The sequence below is a fragment of the Silene latifolia genome, chromosome 8 (genome assembly GCF_048544455.1).
Source record: "Silene latifolia isolate original U9 population chromosome 8, ASM4854445v1, whole genome shotgun sequence".
Taxonomy (NCBI): domain Eukaryota; kingdom Viridiplantae; phylum Streptophyta; class Magnoliopsida; order Caryophyllales; family Caryophyllaceae; genus Silene; species Silene latifolia.
Window position 1 is genome coordinate 110254346 of NC_133533.1, and position 12260 is coordinate 110266605.

Below are 12260 nucleotides of genomic sequence, written 5' to 3' on the forward strand. Positions count from 1 at the left end.
TTTATACATCAAAATTTATTTATACATCATAAGATTTTGGAGATTTTATTTGTATTAATTATGCTCTTTAATTATACTCTATAATTTATATTATACTTTATACAAACACTATAATGTTTGGAAATAGAACTTATCTGTGTATAGAAATATAGGATACTGAATATTTTATTTGTGGCAAAGATTGCGTATATAGTTATGGAAATTCTATTAGTATTAAATAAGGTGATATCAATATAAAATATCAATGTTTGAGGCCCACTGAGTTTCTTGTCTTACAGAAAAAAATTATACTTACACATTGAATTTTTCGTTGGCCCACTAATGTATTGAATGGTAGTGAATTAAGATGACAAAAACAACAGGCCCACTTATAGGAGAATGCATTAAGGCGGGAAAAACATTGAGTTTTCTTATTCTTTTAGTTTAGTGAGGGTGAAAAAAAATGCAAACTTGTGAAGGCAAACCTGGTGTATAAGTTGGTGATAAGATGAACAAAGGTTACAGTGGATTGTTGTGAATTGAAATTTTATTTTGAGATTTGATGATCTATCCATGGTGGTAGGTAGAGCTGGCAAGTCTGACCCGACCCGAGTGACCCGACCCGAACCCGAGCAAACCCGACCCGACCCGAACCCGAAAATATTGTGACCCGAAACCGACCCGACCCGACCCGACGACGACCCGTAACCCGACACGGCCCGATTATTAGTGACCCGAACCCGACCCAGACCCGACCCGATATTGACCCGACCCGATACTGACCCGATTAAATTGGTGACCCGATAATTATTAAGTTTAATTTTGATCAAAATGAAAGTGATTTTGTGTTTAGATTGATATGTTTGACTTAGTAATGAATTAATTAAACCAAATAATAGGTTAAAAAATAAATTTAATGGTAAAAAATTATAGTAATGCGATTAAGTTACCGGACCCGATAATGACCCGACCCAAACCCGACCCGACCCGATACATCATTCGACCCAAAATGACCCGACCCGATAACGGCCCGAACCCGACCCGACTCGACCCGAAAGGGTATGCTGACCCGATATGACCCGACCCAACGTAACCCGACCCAAACCCGACCCGACTGACCCGATTGCCACCTCTTACTGGTAGGTAGAAGTTTTAGAGACTGTTGTGTCAGCACGCTTGTTTTGGAAATAGGGAGAATTAATTGTTCATTGTCATTCTCAAGTAGCATAGAGAATGACAAAGGGTTAGAGTAATTCAACGTCAGATTTAATTGATTTAATTGGACTTTGATTTTTTTTTTTTGTTTTTTTTTTTTTTGTGTGTGATAATGTGGCCATATTGCAAAACCGTGATTGACTCAAACAAAACTAATTTTGTGAGGTTGAATATGAGGGTTGCATTACCTTAATTCTCAAAGAAGATTGTGTCACGGCAGCTGTTTTACAAGATTCTTTTATATATATAATGATTATTATTATTATTATTGTTGTTGTTGTTGTTATTATTGTTATTGATTGACTACAATATATTAGAAGGGATTATTTCGTACGGGGGGAAGTTGAGCGGGAAACATGAGCGGGAATAGCACAGATGTGTTATTCTTTTAGTCTATAGGGGATTGTGACACCAAATTGATGCTAAGAGCATGTACAATAGAGAGGATTTACCCTCCTCTTAGCCTTCTCTCTCATCTAAGAGGAGGTCCTCTCTATTGTGGAACAAGTATGGAGTATCCTCTTAGCAAGAGGATGAAGAGGACTTCCTCTAGTTTTAGAGGAAGGAGTACATTGGCCCTTGTGCCCTTCAACCAATCAATTATATCTAATTTCTTATATTTTTTCTTAATATTGAAGGTTTATGTGTAATGGTTAATTTAAGAGGAAAAATGAGACTTTCTCTCTATTGTAGAAAAATATAGGAGAAGAATAGAGGAAGAGGATGTAAATGTTAAAAAATGAGATGGATAAAAAGTAATTGAGGTGTCAAAAAAATAGAGGGGAAAAACAAAAATAAGAGGATAAGAACCTCCTCTCTATAGTACATGCTCTTGAGCACCCACATTGAAGAGGATGGTGCATCCTCTTAGCACCTTCTCTCCTCTAAGAGAATATCCTCTTCAATGTGGGATTAATTTTAACATCCTCTTTGAAAGAGGAAAACTTCCTCTATTTTTAGAGGAAGTACAACCTTGGCCCTTGTGTCCACTTCCCTATCAAATTATTGCATATGCATTTTATTTTATATAATTATCACATCAACTAATATTAAAAAAGAATTAAAATATGAAAGAGAAAGTAAAGAGGATTCTCTTTGATGTGGGAAAAAAAATAGGAGGATGGAAATAGTGGAAAATGAGTTGGATGAAAGAGGATGTGAGGTGTCAAAAAAATAGTGGGAAAGAAAGAAAATAAGAGGAAGAGTACATACTCTTCAATGTGGATACTCTAATCCTCTTAAAACTCGTTTCATCGTACTATTCAACAATGAGATCATCACATAAAGTTGTTCATGCCGAAACCATTTTAATCAACAATTAAAGTTTTTCCACATTATTTAATGACCATTTTATCACCACTAAAATATACGAAATATATGACGAATATTGTGTAATTCCAGTGAGAAAGGAAATACTACAGAATTTCGCTTCGAGTTAACTCAGTCAAGTAAAGCTTCTTCGTTGAATGAACATAAAACATGAATAAAGGTTTTGTGAAAAGAAAAAATGTAGACAATGAATATAAGCAATTTCCTCCATTTGCATGATACTCATAATGTATACCAAACATATCTTAGTTATCACAACCGGGTTTCTTAGCATTCACAACCGGACGAGCTTTGAGGCTGTGCTCTTCCCGTCATGTCAACGGTGTCCGGGAGATACCTTCAATCATAAAAACAATATGGTTAGCATCTTTCTTTTGGATTAAATGGAGCTACAAGAAAAGTTTTGATACTAATGGGCTTCAACCCCAAATCATTGGTATGACCAAGTAAAATGGTCGCAACTCACAAATGAGGGACATTAAGTTAAGATTCGTGAACAGTTGCCATCAGCCGAAGATGCAAAAGGAAACGGCCTGACAGTAAGATGGGGTCGGGATTCAGGGGGGTGAATTGATCTAATAAAATTTTAAGTTGAGACCCTCGGAGAAACCTTACGAGGTTTCCCATGCCTGATAATAGGATGGTCTTGCGAACAATTTACTGTAGAAACTGTAGGAAAAAATTCGCCATCACTTTAACCACGTGTGCTTGAGCCCAAAAGCACAAATGGGACCGAGTTATGATTATGATCATATTTTATGGTTGGCCGGAAAGGCAGAAACAACCTCTCTTTGTTGTACTTCCGCCCCCTTTATCATGCCACTCTCTGGAGCCATTAGGCAATTTTTGGGTAATGTTGTTGATAGGGGGAACGGAGCTTTAAATTCAGGCCACATCACAAGTAGCTCAAGTTGAAAAGCGTTTTTTTAGTTGGTTCAGAACATCATAGATACATAAATAGATGAGATACTCACAATTCTTCTTCGGGTTCATTTGTGATGGCATTCTTGGCTATACACTGGAAAGCCTCTTCAACATTAGTACCGTCTTTAGCAGAAGTTTCAAAGTAAGGAATATTCCCCTTGCTCGTACACCATGCTTTTGCTTTCTTTTCGGAAATCTGAATCCCAATAAAAGTACATCATCATTGGCTAAACGATACGAAGTAGGAGTCAAGGACTAATTTAGTAGAAAAGGCCGACTTGCTAAACCTAGCCAAACTAAAGTTATTCCAACCTGAGTAACTCAAAACTTAGCCGTGTATGACAGATCATTAAAGAAAACAGTCGTCTCATATGAGAATTAGTTCAAAGAAAAACATATAGCAAAAATCCCGTTAGTGATTCTTTTAGATCACACTCCGTAACTTGCAGCATGAAAAAATTAAAGAGAATGAATGTCAGAATGACAAAAATATATAGTTTTAGAGAGAAATATTCCAAATGAAGAAGTAATCCTTACCACTCTGCCGGTCCCACCATCAATGTCAATCTTGTTACCCAGCAAAACAAAAGGAAAATTGTCGGGATCCGACGGGCTTGCCTGTAATACAAATGAGTGCATTTTCTAGCATTAATTCCTCCTTCATAACAATTCAAATCAAATGGTCATTGATTAGTGACTACATCCTACCTGCAGTAAGAACTCATCTCTCCAGCGGTTCAAGTTCTCAAAAGATTTTGCCACGTTTACATCATAAGTGAGAACACAGCAATCAGCACCCCTGTAAAAAGCAACCCCTAGGCTCTGAAATCTCTCTTGTCCAGCAGTATCCCAAATCTGCGATCGGATCAAGACACAGATGCTTAAGTTTGAGAGGTTAAACAGAGACCATAATCTCAGCAAAGTGAGTATACAACCAAAAAAGACGGCCTGTCAAATCGGCAACGTGTGGCAGTTTTTAAGTCATGACATTCAGGATAAAAGATCTCAAGTACAAGCATACAAGTACGAATCCCTCCACCTCACACCAGAGAGAGATAGAGATAAGGATAGATAGGTGTCTGGTAATGTTGTAACCTATGTTACTCCGACACTTCACTTGGCTGCCGTGTCGCGTATCCGATACCTATTTGTCCAATACCGACACGACACTTTGACACTTCACTTTAGACCATAAAATTGAAAAATACGCACAAAATAGCCATATCCGACACTCGACACGCGTCAGACACGACACCTGTGTCGGAGAGTCAGGGTAACACGGGTTGTAACTGAAAGCTAAAATGGAATTCAGGTGAACAAAAATTCAGTCCAGTATTCTACTTAATAGAGACTGAAACACTGCCAAAACAGTCGAGTAGTTATAGGTTAAGACCTAGGTTGCTCAAACTCGGTTAGAAGTATTTGACATCTGTATGTGTTAAAGTCGGCTATTTTAAGAAAAGTCAAAGTGTTTGGCTTCATATGAAGTGTCTAAGGCCCTGTTTGGTAAACAACATGTTCCTAGTTAAATAGTAGATTGACCAACGAATAGGCTCTTTTACTGCCTTTGATAAGTAAAGTACTCCCTCTCATTTTTGGAAAAGCACCCTTTGAATAAAATACTACTGACATATATTCGTCAAAGGGTGCTTTCCAAAGAATGGGAGGTAGTAGGAGATTCCGACGGCATATTGGAAGCAATCTACTATTTTCCAATATGCCGCTCCTAGCAGCATATTGTGATAGTAGATACACTTATGCCTTCATTTAACTCGATTACACTTATGCTATTAACCAAACACTTGATGACGATTCTGCTAACGAGATCTGTTAGTCAAACATGCTATTTAAATATGCTGACCGTATTCTCCTAAGCTTATCTACTATTTAAAATCTGCTCTGCTAATTGCCAAACAGCGCCCAAGTGTCATTCATGTATGAGTGTCGGCCATTGGTATGCAAGATAGTATGATGAGTCCAAGTAGATAACAATTCTTCATACTATATAAAAACTCAAAATTCTACACAAAATACACCTTACCACATCATATTATCCCACTTTCCAAACCTATCCCACTGTCTCCTCATATCTACAGATTCTACACCCCATGTAAGAGCAGAGGGGAGATAAAAGAGATTTGATTGGTTGTTTAAATGGCAACATCTGTGTGGTGGCAAGTGGTTGTGGTCATGATCGGTGCAAGGAGAAGTGCGTGTAGGCTGTGTGATGATCGGCAGAGCATGACAGAAAGAGGTGATGGTGATGGTGATGGTGATGGAGAGGGTGATGATGATGGTCGTTGTGGAGGAGAAAAGAGGGTAAGTAAGATTTTTCTTTTGGCCTTTGAATTTAATTCTCAAGAGGTGACTATTGGTTTTGACTGTTTTAACAAGAAGTACAAAGCTCCATAGTACATGAAAGCTTCAGTTACTATGCAATGCTAAGAGTACACAAAGAGAAGACAAACAAGGCAATGAATGCTCCGAGGTATGACCACTCCATATCCAGCTTGCTCATTAACGCAATCAAGACACTAATTAAAGATCTCCTCACCCATAAAAGCTCATATGAGACTGTCTTGAATGCGAGATAAATCAACTACAATATAATCATATCAGGATCACATGATCATATCATTATATGGTTGATCTGAGATGTGAGACCATCCCCTCCCAACCCAGTCAAAATCATTCCCCAATAGCAAGAAAATCATTTGCCAGCAGAATTGATGCGATGCCAGATCACAATCTGTTCGCTGCATTAGACTTCGATTTGAGTATATCTCCGACTTTCTTGAAGACAAACCCAGAGGAATATGGAATCAATAATCAAATACCAATTGGGATTTTGACGAAATTCTACAATCGAATAAGACCATAGTCATGGTGGGGAACGAAAACACAGTCGAAAATCAGTTGATAACTGCATTATTTATCAAGTATATGCAATCAGAAAACTAAGGCTTCCTCAACCCACCACGTAGACTAAGAAGCCAATTCAGATCAAAATAAAGAAAATTACTGAAACCTATCATGAAATCAAGTGATCAGCAATTAAGCAAATTCAGATCAACAGCGCAAATTAAACCGTACCTGCAATGTGAAAAGCCTGTCCTCATACTGGAGTTCTTTGGTCAAGAAATCAGCACCAATTGTAGCTTTATACTGATTACTGAACTTCTTATTCACAAATCTAAATTTCACCAAAATTAAGGACAAAACCCAAAATCCGAAATCCGAAATTCAGATCAACATTCAATGGTCGGATGTACGCGGCCTTACCCTGTACTAGCAAAACAAAGAGACGGTTCCGAATGACCCAAATTCCCAAATCAAAAATCTCAATCATCATCAACTAGAAGTCAACAACATTACTCAATTGCCTCTATCGAGTGTCGGATGTACGCAGTCTTACCCTGTACTAGCAACACAAAGAGACGGTTTCCGAATTACCCAAAATCTCAAATCATCATCAGTTAAACCAGTAAAACATGCAAAAAACAAAAATCAAGGATACTGATTCATAAGAGAAGTCTTCCCAACCCTATAAAAATCAACATCAAAACAACAAAAATCAACCAACCCATTACACAATTACACAAGAAATTGACAAAAAATCAAAAATTAAATCAAAAAAAGAAGATTACCCACTATCACCAAGGATGATGATCTTGAGAAGCTTGCGCCTTCGAGAAGCCATTGAAATTGAGAAATCAAAGAGTACCCTTTTGAAGAAGAGTTGCTTAAAAGAAAGGAGAGATGAGAAAGATGAAGACTTTGTGAGAAGGGGCAAAAAGGGAAGAGGTACAAAGGTGAAGTCTTTGTCTTGTAGGGGTGAAAAACACAAAAATATGTGTTTATCAATGGCAGCTGTAATTTGCTCACTTTTAGTGACTAGTCTTTGTTCTTATTCACTTATTTGTGGATTTGTTATTGCTAATAATGTGATTACTTTGTTAATTAGGATCTACAAGGGCTCTTTCTTCTTTTGGATATTATTTTTTCAATTGGTCTTGCTTCAACGGGCCATTTCGGTTTGAAGCAATAAGATGAAATTTTGTAACCATTTTACAGCTAAATATGACCACTATTTAAAAAACAAGTTACATAAGTTGTAACACTAACCGTACCATCGTGGTTACATTTAACTATAAAGTGGTCACATATATGATATAGTAACCTGCCCGTCTGAAGCTTCAGACAAAAAATGGCGATCTGAAACAAGAATTTGTGTTTTTAATAGAGGAACATATCAATTTGGGTCAATTTTTAATCTATTTGTTAATTTAGTTGGGTTTTATTGTAAGGTCGAATTTCCTTTAAATAGGTTCAAAGAAGAATTGTAAGTAGCTCAATTAAGTTACTACTCGTAAAATGTTAATTCTTTTGAAGTAGAATGGCTGATGTTGAATAGAACTGAACTAAAATAATTTCATATTAAGTCAAAAGAAACAAGGATTAAGAAGCTAATGGTGAGATATTTGAACTCAACTAAAAAAGTAAACTTAGCTAATGTCTTGTATTCCAAAGCGTTTTGCTTGTGACGGACAATATCCGTCACAAGCTGTAGACCTCTCACAATAAAGCAAGTGGGTTGGCAAGTGGGAGGGAAAATGGAGCACCCATGCATATTGTCACTTACATCTTATGAGAGGGGCACTATCCGTCTTCAGCTTGTGACGGATAGTGCCCGTCTTCAATAAAATTTTGTGTTTTCTTAATAATTCTTTAGCGTATATTGTCATGCGTTCAAAATATATACTTGTACAGTCGTATGACTAACCAATTGATCAAAATTTGTTGATCTTAGTCATTACAATAACAACGACCCAACAAGAATTGTTTTGGATGTAAGTTAAGGAGGGTTATATATGCGCAACCTCACTATGAGCCTATGACATGCCATTGAGTACAGCAACTGTGAATTTTTTGGTATCAATATCTACTTTAACACAAATCAAACCCATTACAGAAATAAAGAAAAATACAAAGTTGAACAAAAAATGAAGAAATGTTATAATAAAATCAATAACATGGACAATCACTTGTAGAAAAAAAAAACATATCACTTGGTTGAATCAAACACATATAGCAGACCTATTTCCCTCAATTAATTTCTTGACAGCAAATCGACCAGACCTAGTCTAGCTCGGGTCACATCGGTCCTATTCATTTTTGATATGATGAATGCATTATGTCGGATCAGGTCGGGTCAGGTTTTTTCGGACATGTTTCAGTGTATTATTATTATCAAGTCATTTAAGGATATAGGTCCGTTTGGGGCTAGCAAAATTCGGGTCAACTTTAGTCAATTTGGATCGCGGGTCATGTTTAAATTCATATGTTCGGGTACAAATTGGGACGGTTTTCCTAGGTCTACTATTAGTAAGACAGAAAAAACTCATTTGTGTGTTCATCCTGGTTCTGGATGAATGTAGTGTCAAACCGGAGGACGTTGAGAATGTCTGATGACTCTTTTGATCTCTGCGGAGTTCAACTCTTGAGTCGTTTCCTCATCGCTTGAACTAGACGCATACAATCCAAACTCGCTTGTCGTTCCATCATGTTCCTCGGTAATATCTTGCTCTCTAGCAGAATCACCTGTGCTTTTGACTCTACTAGTTCTTCTCTTATACTTCTTGCCACTTTTCTCTGTAGTACTTCCATAGTCGATTGATGTTCCGATGGAATAGCTTCCACTGTATTCTGATGAAGTGTCATCTACGTTCGCTGAGCTTAGGTCACGCATAATTCCTACTCTCAGCTCATCTAGGGATATGTTCCCTTCAAGGGCTCGAACAACCTGATAATTATAAAAAAATAACCGTTTCAGGGAAAATGGCTAATGCAGACGGTTTCAGTACAGAAAAATCTGTGTTAACATATGTGTTAGTAGATTACCATGCTCATTTTTGGTCTGCGTCTTGCTGACTTACGAACACATGTTGCAGCAACATGCACCATTCGCGTCATCTCAGTATGGTTGAAACAATATTGAATTTGTGGATCGACAAGGTAATTATAGTTCTCACTCTCAATAGCAGCTGTCAGTAAAGGTCTTGCCTGCATTGGAAGGACATTTATCCGTGTGGATCACTTGTACTCGAGTCTGAGTAACATAGACTATATGTAAAGACGAGATTAAAGAAAGTTACCCAATCTACGAGACAGGTGGCTTCTGCTGTTTTGTAAAGAGGTTTATGTCCAGTAATCAATTCTAGAAGTAATACCCCAAAGGAGTAAACATCGGACTTGACTGTCAGTTTTCCGGATGAAGCATATTCAGGAGCCATGTATCTGTGAGCATAACATGAAGTCAGAAAAAAAAAAAAACATGATCTTACAAATATAGTCAGTAAGATTATCTGAGGAATTGATGACGGAAAAGATGAATCAATACCCAATGGTTCCCATAACTCTAGTCGATACATGTGTTTCAAGTAAAGAGTAAAACTTTGCCAGTCCGAAATCAGCAACCTAAGAGACACAAAATTGTCATTTGTATCAGAAAAGAGATGAACTAAAGAAGTGCAGTTTAGTCCAGTGGTAGCCGGGTTAAACCTTGAAGCTTGCAGAAATGCAGGAGTTGAGAGGTCTCGGGTTCGACTACCAGCTGAGGCGATGATCACTTAGCCACTGCAGGCTGCAGCCCCCGAAGGGGGTGGCTTACATGGTCCATGTGGTGGTGCGGGAACACATGGGCCTGGGGGGACTCAACCCCCTCGTCATAAAAAAAAAAAGTGCAGTTAAGGTGTGTTTACTCACCTTTGCTTCAAAACTGTCATCCAGAAGTATATTAGCTGCTTTAATATCACGATGAATGATTCGCGGTTGACCTACATCGGAAAGTGTCATGCATGTCAAAAAAAACATTCACTAATTGAATTAATAAGAGTTTATCTAATAGAATTACTACCCCAGTCCCCATAACTACAAATCTTGGTTCTGCCACTGGCAGCGTATACCCTTTACTCCTCTACAGGTGAAAGTATCGGAAACAGTGGAGACATATTATTCAAAAGTTGTCATAAAAGTAATAAGAGGTGAGATAGAGTACATACAGTCCTCATGCAGATACGCCAATCCTTTTGCAGCTCCGATAGCTGCTTTAATCCTAGTTTGCCAATCCAATGGAGGATTCCCCTCGCCTGAAATATGTCGGTTCTATTAGATGCAAACACAAAAATTCTTTACAGAAGTGATCAAAAAGGGACTTGGGTCTGGGCAAAAAAAAAAAAAAAGAAAAAAATTGGCGATAGAATTTTGCGCAGGAACAGCTGGACAGGCGACAACCCATGAACAGGTTTCGACAACTCAAACAAGGAATTTTAAAAAATGTTGTAAGAGCAACAATGGTCTAACCATGAAGATGAAATAGTAAAGTCTTGTTTCGCACAAGCTCATAAACAAGTAATCTCTGAGAGCCAGTACTGCAATATCCAACCAATGAAACCAGATGTCTATGATGAATTCGGCTAACAGTTTGAACTTCTGCCTGAAATTCGCGTTCTCCTTGCCTACTATCACATTTCAGAGACTTGACTGCTATTTCTTTTCCATTAGGTAGGATCCCTTTATGGACAAACCCAAAACCACCTTCTCCAACGATGTTGCCTTTCGAGAATCCATTTGTCGCAATTACCAGCTCCTCATAACTAAACACAGTCTGCGCAGAACTTAATGAAGAAGCTGATGAGTTAGAGCTCGTTGAATTTCTGGCACTTTTGTTTATGTAAGGTGGCAGAGCTGTTGGAGGCCGTCGTGGTGGCTGTCGTGGTGACTGCCTTGGTGCTGTGATAGCTGCTGCAGCAGCAGCAGGTGGTGTTGGTGGAGAATTGTTCGGCACCATGCGATTTTCAGCCATTCTTGGTGGATTATTCTGCTGCTGCATCTGTTGAACTGGCCTGCCATTTTGGTTACCTGACAACCAAATCGCGACAAACAATAACAAAGCTAATAAGCGACAAACAGGAATTTCCGACTCTGATGCAATTCATTACATTGAAAAATCTATTCACAAAAATTGTGCAAAATTTAAACTACTGAAAGAACAAACCTTTTACAACAGGAGGATTTTCAACCTGGAATCTCCGACCACCCACCTCGTTCCTTCTATTTCTTCGCCGATAGCAGCAACAGCAACAACATATAATCAAAATTATCAACACCACAGCAACTCCTGCAGCAATAGCAACCAGAACCGGAGTAGATACATTAAGGCGTAGGTCTCCGATTTGAATCAACATAATTGACAACTATAATCAAAATATCCCAAGAGATTGTCCTTATACAACAATGAATTCCAATAAAAGAAAATATGAATTAGTAAGGTTGACAAAGTAGTAGGAAGTCATTTTCGAGTATGTTGTCATTTCGAAGATATGATTATGTCAATAAGTTTGAATAATCATTTTAATTCCAACTATCCAAATACTACAATATATATGCCAAGTAAACAAGCAAAAAGTATTCTCAGACCATGTCAATGAGAAAATAATACAGTGGAAAATAGTTTATGGTTTCTTCAGCTTATACCATGATACTACCTCCGTTAGGTTGAATTCCATACGTTTGTTCAATATATATGAGGTATATTTTAATCAAACGTATGGAATTTAACCAAACAGTAATCTTCTGTGCAGCTATAATTCCTCTACCATTTGTCAATGCATTCTGATCTTCCTTGTAATCCTTTCTGACGGAGTTAAAGACTCGTCATTATTTTGATTACGACATTAAGTTCAGTATACAACAACGCAACCAATCTAATTAGGTCATTTTTGCTCCATTTGATTAAAAGACGAAATAAATAA

At 37.7% G+C, this 12260-nt stretch overlaps 2 protein-coding genes across 2 annotated transcripts; both read right to left on the bottom strand.

Annotated features, from left to right (window-relative positions):
• Positions 1-2629: 2629 nt before the first annotated feature.
• On the bottom strand, positions 2630-7370 carry LOC141597309 (ras-related protein Rab7A). Its single transcript, XM_074417719.1, has 7 exons — positions 7095-7370; positions 6965-6991; positions 6541-6640; positions 4156-4302; positions 3985-4065; positions 3498-3643; positions 2630-2860 (listed from the first exon to the last, which is right to left on the bottom strand). The coding sequence occupies exons 1-7, from the start codon at positions 7145-7147 to the stop codon at positions 2791-2793; spliced, it is 624 nt and encodes a 207-aa protein (XP_074273820.1). The 5' UTR covers positions 7148-7370; the 3' UTR covers positions 2630-2790.
• A 1136-nt stretch (positions 7371-8506) lies between these two features.
• On the bottom strand, positions 8507-12153 carry LOC141595860 (proline-rich receptor-like protein kinase PERK15). The gene is made up of 8 exons (XM_074415809.1): positions 11504-12153; positions 10810-11367; positions 10509-10595; positions 10213-10283; positions 9848-9924; positions 9603-9744; positions 9349-9510; positions 8507-9250 (listed from the first exon to the last, which is right to left on the bottom strand). Exons 1-8 carry the CDS (start codon positions 11691-11693, stop codon positions 8888-8890), a joined length of 1650 nt encoding a protein of 549 aa, XP_074271910.1. The 5' UTR covers positions 11694-12153; the 3' UTR covers positions 8507-8887.
• Between the last annotated feature and the right edge of the window lie 107 nt (positions 12154-12260).